Source organism: Acanthopagrus latus, chromosome 21, assembly GCF_904848185.1.
Source record: "Acanthopagrus latus isolate v.2019 chromosome 21, fAcaLat1.1, whole genome shotgun sequence".
Lineage (NCBI taxonomy): Eukaryota > Metazoa > Chordata > Actinopteri > Spariformes > Sparidae > Acanthopagrus > Acanthopagrus latus.
The window spans coordinates 12396137-12417912 of NC_051059.1; the positions used below are offsets into that span (position 1 = coordinate 12396137).

General features: G+C 42.1%; 2 protein-coding genes across 3 annotated transcripts in view; both read left to right on the forward strand.

The window, feature by feature from the left end:
* The window catches only part of ankrd12 (ankyrin repeat domain 12), a 37391-nt gene extending 33227 nt beyond the window's left edge, over positions 1-4164 (forward strand). For both annotated transcript variants that reach the window (XM_037083264.1, XM_037083265.1), the window contains 4 exons: positions 83-181; positions 435-578; positions 693-788; positions 2883-4164. In XM_037083264.1, coding sequence (XP_036939159.1) covers positions 83-181; positions 435-578; positions 693-788; positions 2883-3068 — 525 coding nt within the window. In that variant the 3' untranslated portion in view covers positions 3069-4164. The remainder of the gene's footprint in view (positions 1-82; positions 182-434; positions 579-692; positions 789-2882) is intronic.
* A 1778-nt stretch (positions 4165-5942) lies between these two features.
* Positions 5943-21566, forward strand: twsg1a (twisted gastrulation BMP signaling modulator 1a). The gene is made up of 5 exons (XM_037085279.1): positions 5943-6712; positions 7462-7620; positions 15819-15918; positions 19194-19454; positions 21096-21566. The coding sequence occupies exons 2-5, from the start codon at positions 7495-7497 to the stop codon at positions 21275-21277; spliced, it is 669 nt and encodes a 222-aa protein (XP_036941174.1). The 5' UTR covers positions 5943-6712; positions 7462-7494; the 3' UTR covers positions 21278-21566.
* Positions 21567-21776: the final 210 nt, after the last annotated feature.

Sequence of the window (21776 nt, forward strand, 5' to 3'; positions counted from 1 at the left end):
GATATCTGCATGGTGACTCATCGGGCATCACATGCCAGCGATAAAGTGTTTATAACTATCTCCTTCTCCATTGTATGAACAGATAACTCCACCTCCATCATTACCTGAGCAGCTAAAAGAGATGTTCAAACAACAAGAGGTCGTCCGAATGAAATTACGACTACAGCACAGCATTGAAAGGGTACGTGGATTTATTCTCAGGGCCTTTTTATATTGTGGGTTGAATACCTCTGGAAGTTTTAAGTGCCACTTGTAGCAGCTGAAAATAGAAGAAACTGTAAATATTCCTTTTTCTTTTTTTCTTTTTTTTCTTTTTTGGAAAGCCCCTCGATATTTTGAAGCTGATCCTAAACACTCTTGAAGACTTCAACAGGGCATTGGTGCTGTCTACATATAAGATTTAAAGTTTTAATTGCACTTCTTATCCCTTTCAGGAAAAGCTGATTGTTTCAAATGAACAGGAAGTCTTACGAGTCCATTACCGGGCAGCAAGAACACTGGCCAATCAGACTCTGCCTTTCAGTGCCTGTACAGTTTTATTGGATGCTGAAGTATACAACATGCCTCAAGATGTCCAGGTGAGCTTCATGGAGCATTGTTCATACATTAGAAGTCTCTTGTTTTGTTTTCAGTTGTTTAAATGTTTAGAAATGACAGCATGTTTGATAAGTTAATGTGTGTTTGGTTTACAGAATGATGATGGCAAGACGTCAGTGAGAGACAGATTTAACGCCAGGCAGTTCATGTCCTGGTTACAAGACGTTGATGACAAGTTCGACAAATTGAAGGTAAGATGACCGTGACCTTTTCCCTCCTCCATCAAACATGCAGAACATTTATAGTAAATAAAACAAAATCTTAAAAATAATTTCAAGTAAGGAATGATCTGTGATGCTTACCAGCGAATACCAGAAATGTTTTCTGGGTCATGATGTTATTTTTGCCCACAGAAGAGTTTGGTATTTTTTCCATGAAAGATTGCAAACTTAACATCACTGGCAAAGTGGTGCAACAATTTATTTTTGATCACTCTCAAAACCACCAGTTTCATTTAAGAAATCTAAAAAAAAATTTATCTACACTTGCAAAAACTTACATATACATACAGTACATAAAAGAGGACATGCAAAACATCAGATCTGTGGTGTCTCCTTGCCATATAAAAGTATGAAGAGGCAAAAGTTGAAATTGGTTACTTTTAATACACATAAAGTAAATAATTCCAGCAGTAATCAGTGTGGTTTTGCTGATAAACAACTTGATTGTACAAGTAGTTATTTTTAGGAATGGCCTTTTCTGGTTGCCTGTAAATAAACTTGGCAGCAAGAAAACACCCGACAATTATGGACAAAAAGTCTGAAGTCAGGACTGGTTTGGACGATAGCAGAAACAACCAACATTACGTGTTTATATGCCACAGCAGCTCATTAAATAAAGGGAGAGACAGACATCTTAACTGGGCCGAAGAACCGTTTTAACAGGCTTATTTTGAAAACCGTATTAACTGAAAATAAGATTACTTAAATAAAGAATCATGCAGTGAATGTAGCTCATGGTGTGTGTAAACTGAGCTTGAAGTGCTAAAAATACAAACACTCTACACTCTGTCCAGATTATTAGGTTATCCTGTTGCGTTTGCTTTTATTTTTAACATAAATGATAGTTGCAGTGTAGTTTGTTTTATTTCCGGAAGGATTTATCAGAAATGTTGAAATCTCTGTGGTATTGGACACAAAACGAACAGCAGCCGATGAGATTGTGTTGTGGTTGTCTTCATTGGAGGGTCCCAACATTGTGACAATTATTCCCATTGATTGTTCATTCTATAGTCAACCTCTCAGAGTTTTTGTCTCTTTTTTGTTGTAACTCTTTATATAAATAGTACATTATAGGCAAGGCAAGTTAATTTCAGAGCTGACCGATAAAACGTGTCCAACCCTCATGGGTTTACAAGACACAGAGAAAACAGTTGCAGCAGTCCATCACATTTAATTTCATGACAAGATTACAAATTATTTGCAGCTTGGTCTTAAACAAAATATTATGGCTTCCCACCCAAAAAAATGCTACAAAAAAGGTTCCCTTCCTTAACTCAGCTCTAGTTTTTGTAATCATCCAACCAAAATAAATCGGCATAGTGGAGGAGATTTTAGTAAAAAGAACTTCCCTTACATCATCGACAGGACCATCAACCTTCTCTGGAATGGCACTATACTATGCTTGGTTTGATTTATAATTGGTGAATTTCAAGTGAACTTTACTATTTGATTTTGAACAAAGACTTTTTCCAGTCCATACTGTTCTTGGATTTATTCAAATTTGGGCTTGCTTGCAGTGAAGGCGATCCATTTCTCACATTCTGGGAAAGTTCTCCTCTGTATTCCTCTGGGAAAACCTCCATCAAATATCCCTTAAGTTGTCAATCCTGGTGGGAGTTTTTAGTTACTGTTTTTTTACAGGCAAGCATTCTTCAAATCTGTCTTTAAGCAACAGTCAGCTTAACTTGTACTACTACTACCACTACCACTACCACTACCACTACTACTACTACTACTACTACTAGTTTGTCTTGCTGTACTCATTCCTCTTGTCCAGACTGGCCATTAGGAGATTACTTTGTAATCTGTTTTCAGTGTAAGCTATGGGGGACAGTATCCACAGTCCTCATTCTGTGCAGGAATATATTAAAACGTTGATCGGCGGTTAACATTAGGCTTTAGCAGTTGACAAATCAAGTAAATGTCTTCTGAAGTTCTTTTCCCTCTCTTACTATCCCTTCATTGTAGTTCAACAAACACAAAGAAGGAAAAGTCCCAAATCCTGATCCAAATGAGAACATCTGGTGGGATAAAGTACTAATTTCGCTCCTTTTCCCTCCACAGACGTGTCTTCTGATGAGGCAGCAGCATGAGGCGGCGGCCCTGAACGCTGTCCAGCGTCTGGAGTGGCAGCTCAAACTACAGGAGCTAGACCCGGCCACCTACAAGTCCACCAGTATCTTCGAGATCCCTGAGTTCTACATACCACTCGTGGAGGTCAATGACGACTTCGACCTCACTCCGATATGAGCCGCAGGACAGACGTGCTTTGCCACAGTGGTGGCCATATCACGGATCCGAGAGGCAGCCCGCACATTCAAGGAAAAGGAAATGTGAAGCACTTAGAATGTGGCGGTAATACAGAAGAGCACTTAGAAAAGAGATGATTTAACTCCCGAGCTCTTGCAGTCCAAAACGGCACGCCCACCACGAGAACGGGGGAACGAGGACAGACTGTTCCTCGTACAGAGAAAAGGGGGGTCCAGGCCGCGGAGGAAGCCCAGGGAGCAGAGACCAAAAGCTGGGTGAGGCGGTGCAGGGAGCTGCAGCGAGACGCGACGTGTAGACGACAACCACCTGCTACTGCTCCTCATCACGCAGGGTCACACAGCTGAAAGAATTCAATTGTTTTCAAAGTGAGTGTTCATACATTGTGTACAGACTGTGCTCTTAATTTTTTAACTTATTTTATACATAAACAATTGTGCATTTGTAAATAGTCATGTAATTATTATTTTAAACCTGTAAAAACAAAAAATAATAGATATTTTGATTGTAAACTTGTTCCGTCTCATGTTTTAATGGACCAAAGTTTGTTTTTATATCGAGTGTCCTCTTCGTCCGTGATGTTCTCGTTGTTGTTGGCTTAAACTCTTAAGCATGTGTTGGCTTTTGTTGTGTTTTTTGTTTTTACTGTTTTCTCTTCCTTCCTCATCTGGAGCTCCACGCCACAGCTGGTGTTTTTTGACTTTGGCAATTAAATGCTGTGCATGCGTTGCGTTGTTTGTACTTTTTTCCTAAAAAGCTGTACTGTGGACATAATTGTGAGGTTTACTGAAGTGTTCCAGCTTTTTTTGCGCCATTGTGTTTCTGTCCTTTTTGCGGCCTCACTCCTCATGTGTTGTCCATTGTGTCTCGCGCACATTAAAGTCTGTTGTGGCTTCCAAGGAAAAAAAAAACAACTTTTACAGTTTCAGTGTGAGATCACAACAAAACCTATTTTTTCAACATAATGCCTTTTGAACGATAGTTCTAAAAAATGTCTATTTTAATATTTACTTGTTACATGACTTGTACATATTTGTAATATATAATTGAATAAATTTTATTTGTTGTGAAATTAAAAGTTCTGTTTTGGTGTCCTTAATCTCAGTGATGCACAAGAAATTAGATCTGAAGTTGTTTATTGATTCATAGTTTTTTGTTGTTGTTTTTTTTCTTCAGGCAGCATTCCCAAACTTTAACTAGTTTCAACTTCTGATCGATTTGCTTCTTTCTGCCTCTTATCAAGTTGAATGTTTTGGAGTTTTTTTTGTGTTGGTTGGTCAATTAAATCACCTTTGAGTCACCTTTGGTTCTGAGAAACCTCTTTAGTTTGTCATTTGTGCATATAGTAAAATAAAACCACAAAAGAAATATACTGTGACATTAAAAGTCAACAAGTGGGATAAAAAGGAATCTGAGGACTTGACCATGAACCAAATTAACACAAACTATAGACTGCTGTACATTAATTGCCATGAAAAGCATTTTTAAAATGTGTTAACGGGAGAAAAGGGCACAATTTTCTCCAAATAAAGACCAAGGAAGAAAAGGAAACTGCAATCAGATGTCATGTTTTATCTGACAATTTAAAGACCACTCAATAGATTAACTGTTGATGAAAATGATGTTGAGCATTTCAAGAAATGATGTATCACTGTAACCGTCCAGATCGTTGCAGCATCGTCCTCGGCCGGTAGAGGTCGCTGTTCGCAGCACTGCACATCAGTCATGTAACGAACAAGCATGAAATCCTTGTTTGTAGTTTTTGGTTCTTTGCCTCGACAAAATGCAGGAAGAGGCCGAACTTGTCATTTTCCCTGTCTGTCTACTCTCACACAGCTCACTTTAATCTTTCGACACCCATTTACTTCCACTGGTTCATCAGGATAAAGATGAGACAAAGTCCTTAGCAGAAGAAAAAGTTCATATTTTACTTCACAGCTGCTTCATGAAACTACTTCACTTTTGCCGTCACGTGAATGAGCAGATGTAACAGAAGATGAGTCTCATTCAAAGATAATGAAGATGGCTGAACACATTATGGTGTCTTTAATCACTGTCATCATATCGGCACTTGTTATGGAGCATGTCAGTGTTATTAGACTGAGTTAAAGTGAGTCACTGTCTAAACTTTCCTTGGGATCAGCTCCTTTTAACCCACAACCATCAATTAGAACACATGACGCAGACTTCCTCAACACTCAACTTCATTTTCTTCCCCTGATAGAAGAACATACGGGAGATCACTTCGACCAGTTAGTGACGAGATACTGAAGATTATTTTTCCCTTGATGAGAAAACATTTCCCATATCAAATGTTAAAGTCTGACTGTCTCATAATTTCTTAGTTTTATCTAATAATTTCTTATTTTTTCTCTCTTACTTTGGAAATATTTTTTAATCAGACTCAGTTTTCATCTTTGTTTTTCCTCAACAGATTCATTTCTGCCAGTTAAAGAAAATGAACTGAGGAAAAATGTCCCTAGATAAGATGACGTTTCATTATTATGCAATAATAATTTTGACTATCTCATTTGCATTTCATTTTATTGAATTTTAACCGCATAATTGTACATTTTATGTCATATTGATGACTTGTCATGTGATAATTTCTTATTCTCTCTCTTATTTATGATTTTCTCTCCCGTGATCTTGCCATTTTATCCAATGGAAATATATTTTCCATCAAACTTAGTTTTCAGCTTATTATTAGTTTTTCTTTGATGGGCAGAACTAGGCATCAATAGGAATGACGTTTTGTCACGTTTTTAAATTAATAATTTGATTTTTTTTTAAATTTAATTTTATTTATTTTTTTAACCATTCGTCCTGTTGTTCCTCACTTTGTGCCACTGTTCTTGAAGCTGGCTGAAGTGATAACTGGTTCCGCCCTGACTGAAGGTCCGTCCGTCCCTCCGTGACCTTCCGGCCCTGCAGGCTGGAAGTGAGGCCTGTTGTGGTTCTGGTGAAAACACGTGTGAACACCTGAGGAGCTGCGGGGCCCAGCAGAGCCCAGCCTCTCTGCGGGGACGCTTCTCAGCGGGGGTCCGCTCGACTTCACAGCTTCCGAATCGCCCTTTTCTCACCTAATGAGGACACTCACAGGGCCGCTGATAAGACTGGAGACAAAGGCTTGTTCAATGGAGAGGGGGTGGCCTGGGAGAAAAGGTCTGAAGCCAGACAGAGCTCATCTGGACGGGCAGCCGACGGTCGCAGTTTGGGCTGATAAAGGGACTTTACGCACAAAACATTTTACACACACGGAGCGCAGCCGTGAACGCCCGGTGTGTGGCCGTGTATCTGGCGCTGTGAGGCGGATGGTTCGTGCCCCCGTTGCCCTGAAGACACTCAGAGTGTGTGTGTGTGTGTGTGTGTGTGTGTGTGTGTGTGCTCGTGTGTGACCCGAGGCCCGGTGCTCGCCTCCTCAGACGCTGGGTAGAAAAATGGAGCGTGTGCCTTTAAGGCGCCCGACTGCCTGTCGCTCTGTGCTGCGGAGAGACTGACGCCCTCTGGACACAGTGGACACTTGAGCGGCGGCAGAGAGAACACCATCCTGGAGGAGTTCAAAGAGAAAACAGCCACACTCCCTCTGGAAAAGAAAAAGTTAGGAGCTCGTTAACAGCGTTGTGGTGAGTCCGAACCCCCCCTCCACCCCTCCTGCCTTTATGATTTGTTTCGCCGTTTTCTCTCGCCGTGTCTCGATCCGCTCGTGGCTGCGTGCGAGAGAGACAAAGTTTGGGAGCGATGAGCAGAAAAGAGGCGAAGAAACGCGTTCGCGAGTGAGTGAGGGAGCTAACGTCCCTCACATGTTTTCTCTCCCCCCGTCATGTGAAGTGGAACAATGTGCAGCAGGGGTGGTGAAGTGTAGGAGCCGAGGGACGGGGTTAGACGGCGTGTGAAGGCGCCACACTTGGAAGAAAACTAGGTGAAGGGAGCTGATGTTGCCAGATGTGTGTGTGTGTGTGTGTGTGTGTGTGTGTGTGTTGTTATTCCACAGTAACGTGAGCAAGAGCTGGCTTTGAATGAAATGTGTGACGCAGGCGTTTTTAGAAATGTGTTTATTATTTTATTTTAGAAAGGTGGTGCTTACATGTCAGTTTGACAGCGTTTTAAAGTCATTTCTTCACTTTCTTAGTTTTGGCACCTAGATTCCGATTTCAGATCCTGTTTTCCAAAACAACACATCTGTCAGGTTTGATCTTGAGACTAAAATGCTCTCAAATTCATCAGGATTTAAAGAGAGACAGCTGAATTTGGCTCCAGCTCAGTTTTATTTGCCTCCGGTTATCTTCTCTCTGGCCCTCCTGGAATGTCAGGGATGACCTTCCCCGTTTATTTGTCTTTGAGGTCCATGTCCCCGTGTCTCGTGTTGATGTAGGTGTTTCCAGTGCCGTGCTGGTGAGCCGTCAGGATGAGGCCTGGTGAGCTGATCCTCCCCACCGCCGCCACTCTCCTCTTCCTCCTATCAGGCCTGTCTCTGACCTCCGGCTGCAACAAAGCCCTCTGCGCCAGCGACGTCAGCAAGTGTCTCATCCAGGTAAGGCACATCAGAGGTTTCCACGCTCTGAACGCACTCTCTCTCTGGGAGCCTTGGGTGCTGAATGTTGGATTTGCACGAGTCTCACCCGCTGTCGAAGAAACCGAGCCACGCTTGTCTGATCTGTGGCAGAAAATGCCCTTTCAAACTTTAAAGTTGGGATATTCTCTATGGAGTTCTGTTTGTTGGTGTCAGACGACTATCCGACCACACAGAAATGTGGCTTCGATCTTCAGAGAATCCCACAAAGCTGCTGTAAAGATGCACACAAACTTGCGCTCACTGCCCACAAACAAGCGTCACCTCGGCGACGCTACCCTCTGATGGCAGACAGGTACTGTTTTCGTCTGCGTGCCGCACTTTACCGAGCTTTTCTGTGGGAAATGTCTGTGCGAGCGCAGCCAAGTTCAAGCTTTTCATCCTACAGTGTTACAGCTGTTTTGTGTAAACGAACACTGTTGTTTCTCCCGACAAGAACATAAATCAGACGTCGTCTGAGGCGGCAGTCGCGTTCGAGTCGAAGAAGTCAAACCCTAACTTGTTTTAATAACGTCTGAATTGGACTTAAACTGGCAGGACAGACATTCCTTCGACCGGCGGATAAAGAAAATATGCGACGGCCGCTTTCCGTGCAAATACTTCACATCAGAACAAATATCTTGCAGGAGCCAAATTCAAGTTAGCATCGGCCTGTGTCCTCATGGAGATCTGGACCCGAGAACAAAGATGGAATCTGTGGTGAAGAATGCTGATGCATTCCTTCCGATAAGCCAGGTGAAGTCTGGAGTGAAAGCGAGCGGCGGAGATGTGAATCTGTCCGTCGTCATGCACACCTGCTCTCTACCTGTCCGACTCCTGCAGCTCAGTTTCAGGCCAGAATCGCTCCTCAGGACTTTGATTTACGTGAGCTTTCCCTTTTATTTATTAATTTTTTTCGGCTCTACCCTCTTTTTTTTAATTCCACATCGAGCGCTCTGACGTTTGACTCCTGTTGACTGTCTGCCGTCACTTCATTTGTGTCATTTTTTCCATCACGTCTGACTCCCGGTGGGTGAGGGGCCCAACGTTTACACATATTCTGTCATACGCTCTTGTTATTATGAAGGAAAACATGAAGTGTCTGCCTGACGTTCCAACACCTGTCGGGTCGAATTTGAGCTGCTGCTCGTCGTGTGTGTGTGTGTGTGTGTGTGTGTGTGTGTGTGTGTGTGTGACCTGCGGTGTGTTTAGCGGCCCTGCCTCTCCCATTAACATCGTTAAAACACTGTATTTAACCTCCGTGGCCATTTCACCTGCGTGACCTCGGTGTCTGCATGAGCGAGCTGCAGGTATTTTCTGCAGGTAGTTGGGCTGCGTTGTGTTCTTGTCGCAGACAGTTGAGCTTTTTATGCAAATAAACATGTTTTTAAATTGGAAAGGAGATGTGGAAAAATCTCAACAAGAGCTGAAACTGTAGGTCGATTAATTCCATCATCTGACAGAGTAATAAAGACTTTTTTTAGGATTTTTTTTTTTTTGGCCTTCATTGAGGTCCCAGCTGAGAACAGAAATGGATATGTTTCTTATTATACAGGATGTGTTGTTACCTCGAGGCCACCAAGACACCCAATCCAACAGAAGGTGCACATTCAACAGTAACTGACCTGATTTCTCCATGTTGGTGGTGTTCCTGGACTGTCACTAAAGCCGACCAATCACGCTGTTGTGACATCATAACTTAGCGACTCGCGTTTTAGCTGCTCCTGGAACGTCGTAATCAAGCAGGAACATCTGGATCAGAGTGAGTCGAGTTCTGGACTATTTTTTTCCTTTTTGTTTTTTTTTTAGTTTTCTGCCACTGTTTAGTTTTTAAGGTTTAGGCAACAAAAGTTCTCGGTCAGGTTCAGGAAAAGATGGTTTGGGTAACTGAAACCGCTTCATAATGGTAAACACAGGTTAACTTTTGATGTGTGCGCATTTTTAGCTGCTGCTGTGACGGCCCGGGAACAACACCAACAGGGCGCCATCAGACCGAACATTCAACAGTTGTGGTCATTGCAGCTTTTGCTTGATCCAAATGTGAGGATTTGATCAGTAATAATTATAACTGCTGGTTGCAGAGCTGCATATGAAACAAGGCAGTGAGTCTAGGCCCCCGGAGCAGTTTCCCACTTCACCCAGTGGGTGATCCAGCCTTGTTCCTGTTCGTAACCAGACAAAGAAAACGTCAGGGGGTAACTCGCCTCGCAGCAGCCGTGAGCAGCCCGACAAGGCACATCCAGTACACGAGCACTTAAAGCATAAACAAACCACATCGACCTCTCCAGTTTCCAAGTCGTGTTATTGTTGGCGCCGCCGTCGCACAAAACAACAGGATTGTTTCCGTTTTTCGTCAGAGGAGCAACGCAGGACAAAACACAAGTTTATTCAATGGTTGAGTCGACAGTGGAGGCGTTGGAGCAGACGGTGCGAGGCTGCCATCCTCTCCGATCGCACGGTGAGACTTTTACAGGCTTACAGGTAACCAGTCTAACTGCTGCTGGTGTCATCCCCACTGTAACCATCACATTATGGAATCCACACTGACTAATAACGACACGTTAAGGCGTAAACACAGCACTGAGAGCAACAGCCAACAAAAAAACATCAAACCAGAGACCAAACGACGGATGCATTTAATCTGCGCCTTTACAAACTCAGTGACGTGAGCTGCAGGGGAAACTTTCTGCACCTTGCCTTAAAACTCTTCCTGCAAAAGAGCAAAGCTGCGACTCATTTAGTCCACAATTAATCATGGATCAGAATTCCCAGAGCCAGAGTTGGTCGTCCTCAAGTTGCCTGATAAGTCCAACCGTCAGTCTAAACCCCACGCAAAAACCTAAAAATGTAAGAAAAATGCTGCAAAGTGCTTTATCTCAGTCGTAACGGGAAATAAATTCTCCTGAGGCCTTTTTTTCCCTCTTTCTTTTATAGACTACAGGCTGCTTTTTCCAGCTCTTTTTGGCACAGACTTGTTGCTACCAAACCACCAACTTCTGTTCCTCCTGGGTTCAGTTCAGTTTCTGTAAAAACTCGACCCTCCTGCGAGCTGCAGCGCTTCGCAGCTCTCGCCTGTTCTCCCCCCTTTTACTTCCAGGTGGCTTATTTTTTTGCCTGATGTCTCACTGCTCGGGACAACACAGAGCTCTGTAGCTTCCGCGACCCCGCCGACACCGACTCGCTAGCTGTCAGAGGCGAGGAGGGCGCTGGTGCGTGTGCTGTGAAGGAGAAACTTTTTTTTTTTTTTCTCCCCTGCCTCGAGCCCTTTCTGTAGAAGCTCCGGTGATTAGTGGGATCTGCTGTCCGACGCTCCGCTTTTACGCTCTGCTGCCATCTCAAGTCATTTGTCTGAATTCTTCAAAACCTCCGAGGGTGGGAGAACATGAGAGGAGGAGGAGGGAGGGCGGGAGAGAGGGGGGAGGCTAAGGTCAGGAGGAGGTGTGTGTGTCTGTGGGGGGAGGTTGGTTGAGGCAAATATACAGTTGGGGAAAGATTCACAAGCCACAGCTCTGTCCAGACCGGGCTGTTTAGCAGGGTGTGGCTGCAGATTTCAAAGTTAACACACAGCAGCGGTCGCTCGGGAGGACGAGGCAGCACATGTTCACTTTCTCCCTCCAGAGTCCTTTTGTCTCGCTGCTGCCGAGGTTTTGACTGATTGCAGCAGCCCCCCCGTCCCGAGAGGCGAGGGGAGCCTAATGAGGGACCTTGAAGTCGCCGAGATAACCTCGCTCGTTTCAGTGAGGCCATTGTTGTTCGTAGGGGTTGCAACTGCTGACTGTTACGATCGTCTCTCCTGCAAAATGTCAGAAAGGTGACGTCCTCTAATTGCCTCTTTGTCCGACCATGTCATGGAAGACAAAGGGAGGCAACAAAAGTCTCACATTTGAGAAGCTGGGACAAGAAATTGCTGTGTTTGTGCCTCCACTTCAGTCAAAATCATTGAAATCTTCTTCTGGGTGCTACCAGCCGGAAACAAATGTCCATATCACAAACTCACCAAAGGACGGCGAACACCAATTTTTCTTTTTTAAGGATAGGATTTGGAAACTGTGCAAATTTTGCTTTCTTGACAAAGTCAGATGAGATCAGTACCACTCAAATGTTAGGCTGGATCCGGGAGCCAGTAAACTAAACTGAACAGTAAACAAGGCAGCAAGGAAAACCAACTAGCCTGGATGTGTCCAGACTGTACCTACAGTCCTGGCAACTCTAAAGCTAATTTATTAACTCACTAGAGCTTGTTTGTCATTGTAAAAATGCCAGTTTGTAGTTTATTGGGTATCATTTCTTGACGTACAAGAGTATGTCTGTCCATTAAGACGACAGGAAGTCGCAGCGCTGTTGTCTGTTTAAGAAACAGCTTAAATTGCACTCCTCGGAAGAACCACAAATGTATGTTTTTGCATCATATTTTAAGCGTGGGTTTACTTTTTTACACGCAAAATATTTTACAGAAATTACGAACCTCATGAGAAAATCAAAAATGCTTTATTTATTGTTGATGACTGCTGGCAGCCCTCCTGTGGAAATGTGTTGAGGGGCACAGTTTAGGAATCGCTGAACTAGTGTTTGTGTTTGTTTCCTGATCTTTAGAGGTGTTGTCAGGTCAGACACAAATTATTTCCACCCTTTGGACGGTTTTCCTCCTGCGTCCTACTCAACTGAACTAAGCCAAGACCACCAGCAAGAGCGCCGGAGTTTGAGGCTCGAAGTGGCCAAACCGTGTAATTACGTCATGCAATACATTGAGACCCAAAAAAGACTTTGAGCTACAACCTCTGCAGAACGACTAATTTCACCATGAGAATTTGAGTCTTTCAGAGTCTAGAAGAGAAAGGTTAAATTGTTTGATCTTCTAGCTCTCAGATAATTGTTATTTTTTTTTTCATTTTTGCTCGACTTGACTCGATGCTGGTTTGGACGGAGCTATGTCAGCTGTTCACCCTGGTGCCAGTCGTCGTGCTAAGCTAAGCAAACGACTCTCTGGGTCCAGGCCCGTGTCCATGACAGCCACTTTGGTTTTTATCAAAATGTTTTAAAAATGGATTTATTTCTCATTTGTGAAATAAGAGCGGCGTGTTATTCCCGCGGGGCAGCTGTTTTAGTTTTTATAATTCTACCTTTTGAGAGTCATAATTACTCACGGCATCAGATCCTGTCAGAGGCTTGGGGACTGAGAGGCTGGTGATTAAGTGAACTGTGTGTGGTTCTTTTTTTTTCTTCTTCTTTTTTTTTTGTTTTTTTTTTTGCAATCCCTCACCGGTGAGTCATCGGAGAGTCTTTTATCATCGCCGAGGCTGTTTACGTGCAGGAGATGGCCGCTGAGAAGATATAAAGGAGGAGCTGAGGGAGAAGGGGGGGGGGAAAAAAGGAAGAAAAATGGAAAAGAGAAAGGCAGCATGACGAAGAGCATAATAAGGGAGAAGGGAGGGGAGACTGACGGAGGAAAAAGGGAGGAGGAGGGGAGGAAAGTGTTGTTGGGGGAGCAGCAGCAGCCATGTTCTGTTCTCCAGGTGTTTTCTTCTCCCTCCCTCCGTTTCTCCCCCCCTCCTGCCTCCCTCATCGTGGTGACCTTGACTGAGAGGAATGTGCTCCCTGTTCTGTGTCAGGAGAGAGCAGAGGGGGGGAGGAAGAGGAACTCCTCTGGCAGTCTCACCCACTTTTCAATCCCACCTACACGTTTTAGTTTCCCCCCTCACTGTCTGTGCGTCCGTCCCCGGAGACAGACTGGAGTTGAGGAATGGAGGGTTTTTAAGCGTTTGCAGGAGAGTTATGAGGATCAGCAGAGGTGTCATGTTTTGGGGATGTTTGCAGAAGCTCCCTTGTAATATTATTACTCTCCCTCTATAAAAAGCGACAGGAGAAATATTGTTTTCTGCGTCGACAAGTCTGCGTGTGAAGCATGTTACAAAGTTGAACCCGGCGAACCAGACCTGAATTGGAAACACTGTAGGAAATCACTTTCACTGGCTGAAATGATTTGGATATAAAAGACTACTGTAGTTTCAATTCTTGACTATTTATAGTTTAAACTTGTAGTAATGCTGCAAACCTGCAGTTCTAATGTGTTCTGTTGCTCAAAGGTTGTAAACTGAACTAAACTGGGGTGGAAGTAACTAATTACTTCCGATCAAATTACTGTAATTAAGTCCTCTTTTTGGGTACTTGTTCTTTTTATGAGAATTTCTTTGAAGTCTGCAGTTTTACTTATTTTTAATGGGCATTACACCATGTAATCTGCCTGGTTAGTTTGAAAATCATAATTGAGTACTGTGTACAATTTGTAAATTGTAAGTGAAAGTGACTAATACTTAAATTAGCTTAACTTAACTGTACTTAAATATTATTTCAATTTAAGTGGTTTTAGTTGTAATTGAGTATACTTGAGTAATGTATCTACTGTTGATTGAGTACTGATTTTCAGTACTCTCTCCACCACTGGTATCAATGTGTCGACCGATATGTTTCTTTCAGTGCCAATACCGATTATTAGAAATAAAGAAGACTGAAAACTGATCCTTGGGGCCGATATTCATTCACTTATTATCTTGGTGTCTAAATTTTAAGCAGGTTTCAGATTATTCAGTGTTTTTAAGATGTTGATTGTGAGGCGTTCGCAATCAGATATTGTTGTGGCCAGAACAGTGTGTGAGAGGATGCTGCATCAGAGCCAAGGTAGCACATTTTAAGAATGTTTACTTTATTTTTATAGACCAAACAACTAATTGATTGATCCAGAAAATAATGGATGGATTAATTGACTATGAACGCAATGGCCAGTTGAGGCCATACTCATCTGAAATGTCTCGATACTTCGATTTAGGGCAAAGTTTTCTATTTATTGTTGGAATATTTATGCCAAATTTATTACAACATCAGAATTGTATTACTGTAGAATTATTGGGTAGTTTAATCTCAAATAATACACATTTAATAAAATGATCACTTATGTGTTTCAAGTCTAAAATCTTGATCTGTAAAGCAACTTATTCATTGCTGCAAAAATGAAAGTAATAGAGTAGGAACTACTGTATTTGGCTCTAAAATGTGATGCAGTAGACAATGGAAAACGTAATAATTTATACTCTATCAACAACACCTAGTTACGTCCTCTCAGTTTTGCGGCCTCGGTGTTAAATGATTTGAATGCTGCGACCTTGACGTGTCAGAGCCTGCTCCGTTCACAATGAAAAATCAGTCTTGCTGTCTTGTATTGGCTTGTGTCTGGTAATAGTTAACGGACGTGACGCGGATCTGCTGTTGCTCCTCCTGCTGATGTTTTAATGGTACGTCTCCTGTTTGTACAGCGTGTCTACGTGTCGTGTTCTGTCTGCCGGGTGATTTTGAACTCAGATGCTGCAGCTGCGCCCATCAGACCTGGAGCTTTATATTCAGAATGAACTCTTAATGTCTGATGAACAGTTGGATTTCTTACATTATTTTTATTTAATCTTTGAGCTCTTGGGATGATGACGACAACTTTGTCAATAATACAAAATAGAAATCCAGTTTTTAACTTTAACAAAATGTTACTGATGCATCTTGTGAACCTGTTGGAACTCAAAAATAATTTATGCTGTACCATTTTCTTCAAACATGTTAACTAACAGGTACCTGTTCTGGTATTGAGTGAGAAAAATTATGAATAACACCAAAAGCTTGTACTCGTGATAAAAACAGGACTGTAATTTGGAAGAATTATGCTATTTGTTGTGGGCCGTAATTTAAATAAGAAGAAAAACTTGTTCCACATAGTTAAGTCAAATAGAGTTGGAGCGATTCATTGTTTTGTTGTCAACTTCTAAATTCCAACTATGTTGAATTATTGATCGGTTGGAGTCATTATTAAGTAAAGAGTGAAAGTTCTCTGATTCATTCATTGTGTAATCAAACTGAATATCTCTGGGCAGACGTCATCTTGGAGTTTGGAAAACACAGACTTTCGCCAGTTTTTACCACTTTTGACCAAACGTCGAGGCGACTTCTGTATTGCTTCTCATGTTTGTTTTCATCAAGCAAATCAAACAATGAAGGGAAACAAAAGGGGTTATTCAGTCTTATGCAGTATTATTATCCACAGTACTCTGCTTACAGAAGTGTTTAAGATAACCGATGGCGATCTCTGGTTGAGTCTGACACTTGAATGTTTTGCTGATCCGTGTGTGTTTTGTGTCCTGCAGGAGCTGTGCCAGTGTCGTCCGTCTGACGGGAACTGCTCGTGCTGTAAAGAGTGCATGCTGTGTCTCGGGAACCTTTGGGAAGAGTGCTGCGACTGCGTGGGTGAGTGCAGCGTCTCATGTATTAGCGCCGCATTTTGCAGCCGACCGCAGGTTAGTCAGCATATTATTTGGGGTTTGGAAAAACTCTACGGCTGAGCCCACGCTCCTCGTTTAAGCAGACTCACAGTGACTGAGCAGGCTGAAAAGGGCAATTCAGCAAGAAACACGACTGGAGATGGACATCTGTGAAAAGAATCAGTGCCAGTAGAGATTACCTTTCAGTTGTTTGTATCTGAATTTGTCGGGTTTGTATTGGACAGATTGAAAGTGCATTAAAACCTGCGTTCTTTCTAATGACCAGCAGGGGGCAACTCCACTGGTTTCAAAAAGAAGCTTATGAGAAAATGACCCTTTTTCTAACTTGATTTATTACCCCAGTCAACAATTTCCTCAAGAGGTTATGATCTCAATCTCCACTTTCTTAAGTCTTATTCAATAAAGCATGATGTTAATTTAATAAATTAGCAGTTAAAGTAGATGATAAAGCAGGCTTTGCTTCAGGGTGTGGCTACCATGTGATTTACAAGTTCCTCTTTGATATTTTGAACTCTCATCAGTTTGCTACATATTGCATGCGTCACATCAGGGTCTCATCATCTTGAAATAGATCCAGTTGTATTTAATTGAGTTACACATTTAGATTTATGTTCAAATACAAATATTAACCCTGACCCATTCATCATGTAAAAATAGCAAATAGATATTCAATAATAATACATACAATAAATGTTTAGATATATCACTTCATGGCAGATTTTAAAAATAATTAATGACTACATTTATTTGTAAGACTATTTTTGGGGCATTAAATGGCCTATTTATTTATTTATGTATGATTTTGGCAGATTCAGTCCTCCATATTAATCACTGTAAAGCATTTTAACTCCTTTAACGATGCATTTATTTTTCATTATTACACTTTTGTTTTACTATGTTGTCATTCATTAGCTACATTTACTTGTGTACATGTAAATGTAGCTTGTTACATGTATACATCTGTTACATGTATACATCTGTTTACACCTACATTATAGTCAGTTCAATCAAATGTTATATAGATGTGGTGTATACAAAAATACACTTAATGTGGCATTAACAGTGAAGTGTTACCACATTAAAGAAAACAGATGGAAAACTAATGTATGATTTGTTCAGTATAAGTGAATGCAGCTGTGCTGTATCAGTAATATAACTATGATTTGTACGTGTTTATACAGATAAGAACAGTGAAGTATTACAGCAGAGAATGAGCCCTCTAATGGATCATACTGTGAATCTAACATTAACCGATTCTGGCACTAATCACACTCCATACATGTGACACTTGAGATATATCTCAGTCTTGTTAATCTCTCCGTCGCCCCGCCGCCGAGCACTTTCTCCCCTGTGAAAAATGAGAACACGGCTGTAACGCACTTGACAGCTGAGAAGCTCGCCGCTTTTAAAAAGGAGTGCCAGTTTGTTCCGAGTGTTTCTGCTCTGATATGAGATGAGTGTGAGGTGAGCTAAGCCAGATACTGGAGGTGCCTCTGAGAAGGGGACCTGGTGGAGGTTAATGCACTGCAGAGCCAAGAGGAGCACTGTTTATCAGAGCGGAGGAAATTAAAGTAATATTGTCACCGCCGAGGAGCTGTTGCACATGTGGACAGGAAGTCTCAAGGTTTTCCTGAAGATCAAAGGATGAAGGAGCCGGAAGAGAGAGGGGACGAGGAGGTCGAGCGGCTCGGATGAACTTTGACTTTCAGCCTCCTACCGAGGTGCGGTGGGGGTGTAACCCCCAGCAAGATCCAAAACAACCGGATTTGTGCAACAAGGAAACTTCTGGCTGGTTAACTGCTTCAGACCTGCAGGGGCAGAGTCAGACACCAGGGCAGGGACAATTATTTGAGGGCTCATTTGTAAAGTGAGTAAAACGTGTGTTTAACATGGACACAATGAGCCGTGGACAGCTGTTGCTATTAGCTGTTTCTGCACCTCTTCATCTCTGCACCATCATTCTGCATCTTTCTGTTGTCTTTTGTTTCATTTCCTGTTCTTCCCTTTTTTTTTGGTAATTTTTTTAGTGTTTTGTCTCTTTCTGGTTATTTTGCTATTCTTTTCATTCATAGGGTCTTTGAATCTATTTTTATACATTTTTATTTTGCTTCTCTTGTGCTTGTTTTTAGTCTCTTGGTAATCATTTTATTAACTCTCCTGCAAGACATGTTAATCGTCACTTCAAACAGAGTCTCTGATCCAGGGGCCCTTGGTCCTGTATCTGACTCAGGTACAGGGGAGACACCGGTTTTGAAACCTTGGCTACCGTTCTGGCCCCACCCTTGCAAAGCGGTATTCTTTCAGAGCAGCTTCGACAGACCGCTGTTGCTGTACGTGCTGACAAGGAGGCTTTATTAAAGCTCTTTCATGTGGAACCCAAATACAAATATGTGACACAGAGTGCTGAACTTGCTGCTGCTGCTGGTGTTGCCGCTGCTTCTGCAGCGCAGATGTTGTGGTGGAGTTTTTCCTCTCAGACGAGCCTTTTTACAATACTCTGAGGATCGCCTGTAGCTTTAAGCAAGAATTTCTCATTTATCTGTTTTTATTTTTTCTTACAGCGCTAGCCCTTATGACCAGTTTTAGTAAGTTTCCACTCTAAACATGTTATCTGTGCCAAATGCTCGCTACTTTGAAGTGTGCGTCTGCGAATGGTTAGTGCAGCCCAGTGGAGGAGCGGCGGGGAGAGGACAGTTTGTATTTTAAAAGAAGGGAGGAGGAGGGAGGGAGGACCCGAGTGTAAGCTTTATCTAAAACAGCTGCTCTGGCTCAGCCTTCAGCATTGGTTTGTAATCCAATTCCTCTGTCAAACTCCATTCCCCATTAAATGATTTACCCATTAGCTATAATTCACTTTGACTCATTTAAAGGGTTAGGAAGATCATATCTGAGGATGTGGGGACTTTGTCAAGCGATTACTACTGTATTTGGAAATTAAATGAAGTGTTAAAAGGACCTTAATTGAGACGAGATACTCCTGACAGCCGTGCGGTTATACAAAGCTGCCCCTGTGAGTTGAAATCATGTGTGAAACTATTTAATGGTTAAGTGTGTCTATTCTGAGTCAAAGTTTGATACGCATATTAACCCCCTGTCATGCCAATATGCTTCAAGTCAACCTGAAGTGGTATCTAGACATGCATGTAGTTTGGGATATTTACCCAGAACAGAGATATGTGATTTTTCTTAATTTTTTGCGAACTGAACTTTTAATGTCTTTTTTTTTCCCCTAAATATTAGGGATGTGCAACCCCAAAAACTACAGCGACTCTCCGGCCACGTCGAAGAGCACTGTGGAGGAGCTGCACCGTCCGATCCCCTCGCTGTTCCGCGCCCTCACAGAAGGCGACGCGCCTATCAACATGATGGTGGTGTCCTTCCCCGTCGCCGAGGAGCTCTCCCACCACGAGAACCTGGTGTCCTTCCTGGAGTCGCTCGACAGCCAGCAGCAGAACGTCTCCGTGCCTGGCAACAGCATCCACGCCAGCTACGACACTCAAGGTGACAATCGAGTCTTCATCACGAGCTCCTCAAAACCAAATGAATCGAAGTAAAAGTCGCTTCTTCTGTGGAAGTTTGAGATTCACAAATAAGTTGTGGGTCTCCCCCAAAATAGACGCATGAGTTTTATACTATACTACATTTATTTAACAGTGCTAATTAATGATAACAATCCAGATTATCATTTTAGATATTAAAGATAATATGAAATCTGAAAAGTTGTTATGGATTGAACTACTGCATGGTGTACAAAGTAATTAAATCAGCTGTGACCAGCTTTGAGCTACAGCAACATTAAAAAGCTTGTTTAAGCATCATGACAATGATCCTATAATATAATAAATACTGATATAGTACTTAAGCTACTTTTGCTTTTCTGTCTTCCTCACTGCTCATTACTATGTTGCATGAACAAGGATGTGTCGGGGGAAAAAAACTAAGCACAGGTAAAAAGCCGAACGACTCCTGAGAAAAGGGCGAAGGGCTGACGGCAACTTTAGAAATAAAAAATCTGTTTATGATTAAAACAATTTATCAGATTAAACTCCAAACATTAGCTTGTCTTGGCTTCTTAGTGGTGAGGATTTGCTGCTTTTATCAGTTTTATAATACTGCAAATGAAATGCATCTCTGAGATTTAGACTATTGCTCAGACTATTGGCATTGTTGTTAAAGGACCCTGGAATCTTACTTGAGAAAAAGCAAAGTAATCATTTAAAAATTTTTGTTTATTTGATAGGGAAGAGTATATAACACATTATATTATGCTGTTACTGCTAAAGTAGTATGACGTGAAAGTAGTGGAGCGAAAAGTACAATATTTGCGTCCAAAGAGTAGTGGAGTGGGAAAAAAGTAAAGTACAAGTACTGAAAAAAATATCCAGAAGCACAGTACTTGAGTACCTTAACTTAGTTACATTCCATCACTGACTATTGTGATGTCATTTTAACACAGATTCACAATAAAACAGTGAACAGTCTCTCTATTGGAGAGAAACCATTCTGTGTTTGTGACATGACATGAATCAAGTTAGTGCGGTTCATCACCGAGCCTTGGTAATAGTAATTTGTTGCCTCTTGTTGGTTTTAAGCTTCTGTAGAGTTCTTGTGCCACATAATAAAGTGTTTCAATAAGTTATTTCATAGTTTTCTGGCCCTGTCCAGTCCAGTCACATTTTTCATTTGTATTTCTGCACACTCACTAAGAGCCGTGGTAATAAAATCAGGCCCAACCCAGAGCTGAAGGCGACTACAAAGTCTTGAACTAAGACCAGCTCGGGCTTGGTAAGGTTTCAGAGGCCAAAACAGCCTCTCGTTTCGGGAATTGGACCTAGAAGTGTTGCTCCGCTGCCATTTTTTAAAAAATTCTCACTTGTGGTTGTTTTTGGCTGTCTACCTCTGAGCCAATACTATTTGCTATAAAGACACACTCATAATAGGTTTGTTCCCACAGAGCCGAGCAGTTTAACTCATTAAGCTCACCAAAACACATGGTCGCACTTAGTTGCAGCAAATTCATTTCACCCCTCTAGTAAACGTAGGAACATTGAGGGTTAAAGGTAATTACGTTAAAATGGTGCTTGTTTTTACACTGGATCTGTGACTCACGCCTTTCTCCTCGCCTGTCCTGTTTAATTCCAGAAAACATGTGCACGGTGGTCTACTTCGACGACTGCGTGTCTATCCGTCAGTGTAAACAATACTGTGAGTCAATGGGAGGATCCAAGTACCGCTGGTTTCACAACGCCTGCTGCCAGTGCATCGGACCCGAGTGCGTGGACTACGGCAGCAAGGCCGTGAAGTGCATGAACTGTCTCTTCTGAAGTGCGGGCACACATTGGTACCGAATGTCTGGGCCAAACCAGAGGACTGAGGGCGGAGGAAACTATGACTGTTATGTGTTAGCATTCCTCAGTTACCTTGTAAAATACCCCCCACACCCCTCCTCCTACCCCGCAAAATTGTTTTTATTCTGCTGTTATGTTTCACTGTATATTTTTAGATATGTTTTCAATAGTGTTTTTTACTAGAGGTGTATATGAATAATGTATTTTTACAATTATGGTCTGCTAAATCCCAGTCTCATGCCAAATAAAAGTTTGGTGACATGGATTGTTTTGTCTGATTTTTAGAATATTTTCTTCCCTTCGGTGCATTTTCTTTTTAAAAGATGTTTGAAAAGTGCATAGCACGAGTGGAATAGTAAATGTTGCTTGTGTTCCTGCTCTAATCTTAGCCTAGTGTTGCCCGAGTCAGGAAACACATCATTTCCTGGGGAAACAAAGTTGTTATTATACCATTCTGGTCCACAGGTGTTCCAGT

What these genes read in the sequence shown, in the direction of transcription:
- twsg1a (XM_037085279.1), top strand. Translation starts at nt 7,495, where the DNA reads ATGAGGCCTGGTGAGCTGATCCTCCCCACCGCCGCCACTCTCCTCTTC. An exon ending in AGAGTGCTGCGACTGCGTGG is followed by an intron (nt 15,919 to 19,193) that starts GTGAGTGCAGCG and finishes CCTAAATATTAG; the next exon opens with GGATGTGCAACCCCAAAAAC. An exon ending in CGCCAGCTACGACACTCAAG is followed by an intron (nt 19,455 to 21,095) that starts GTGACAATCGAG and finishes GTTTAATTCCAG; the next exon opens with AAAACATGTGCACGGTGGTC.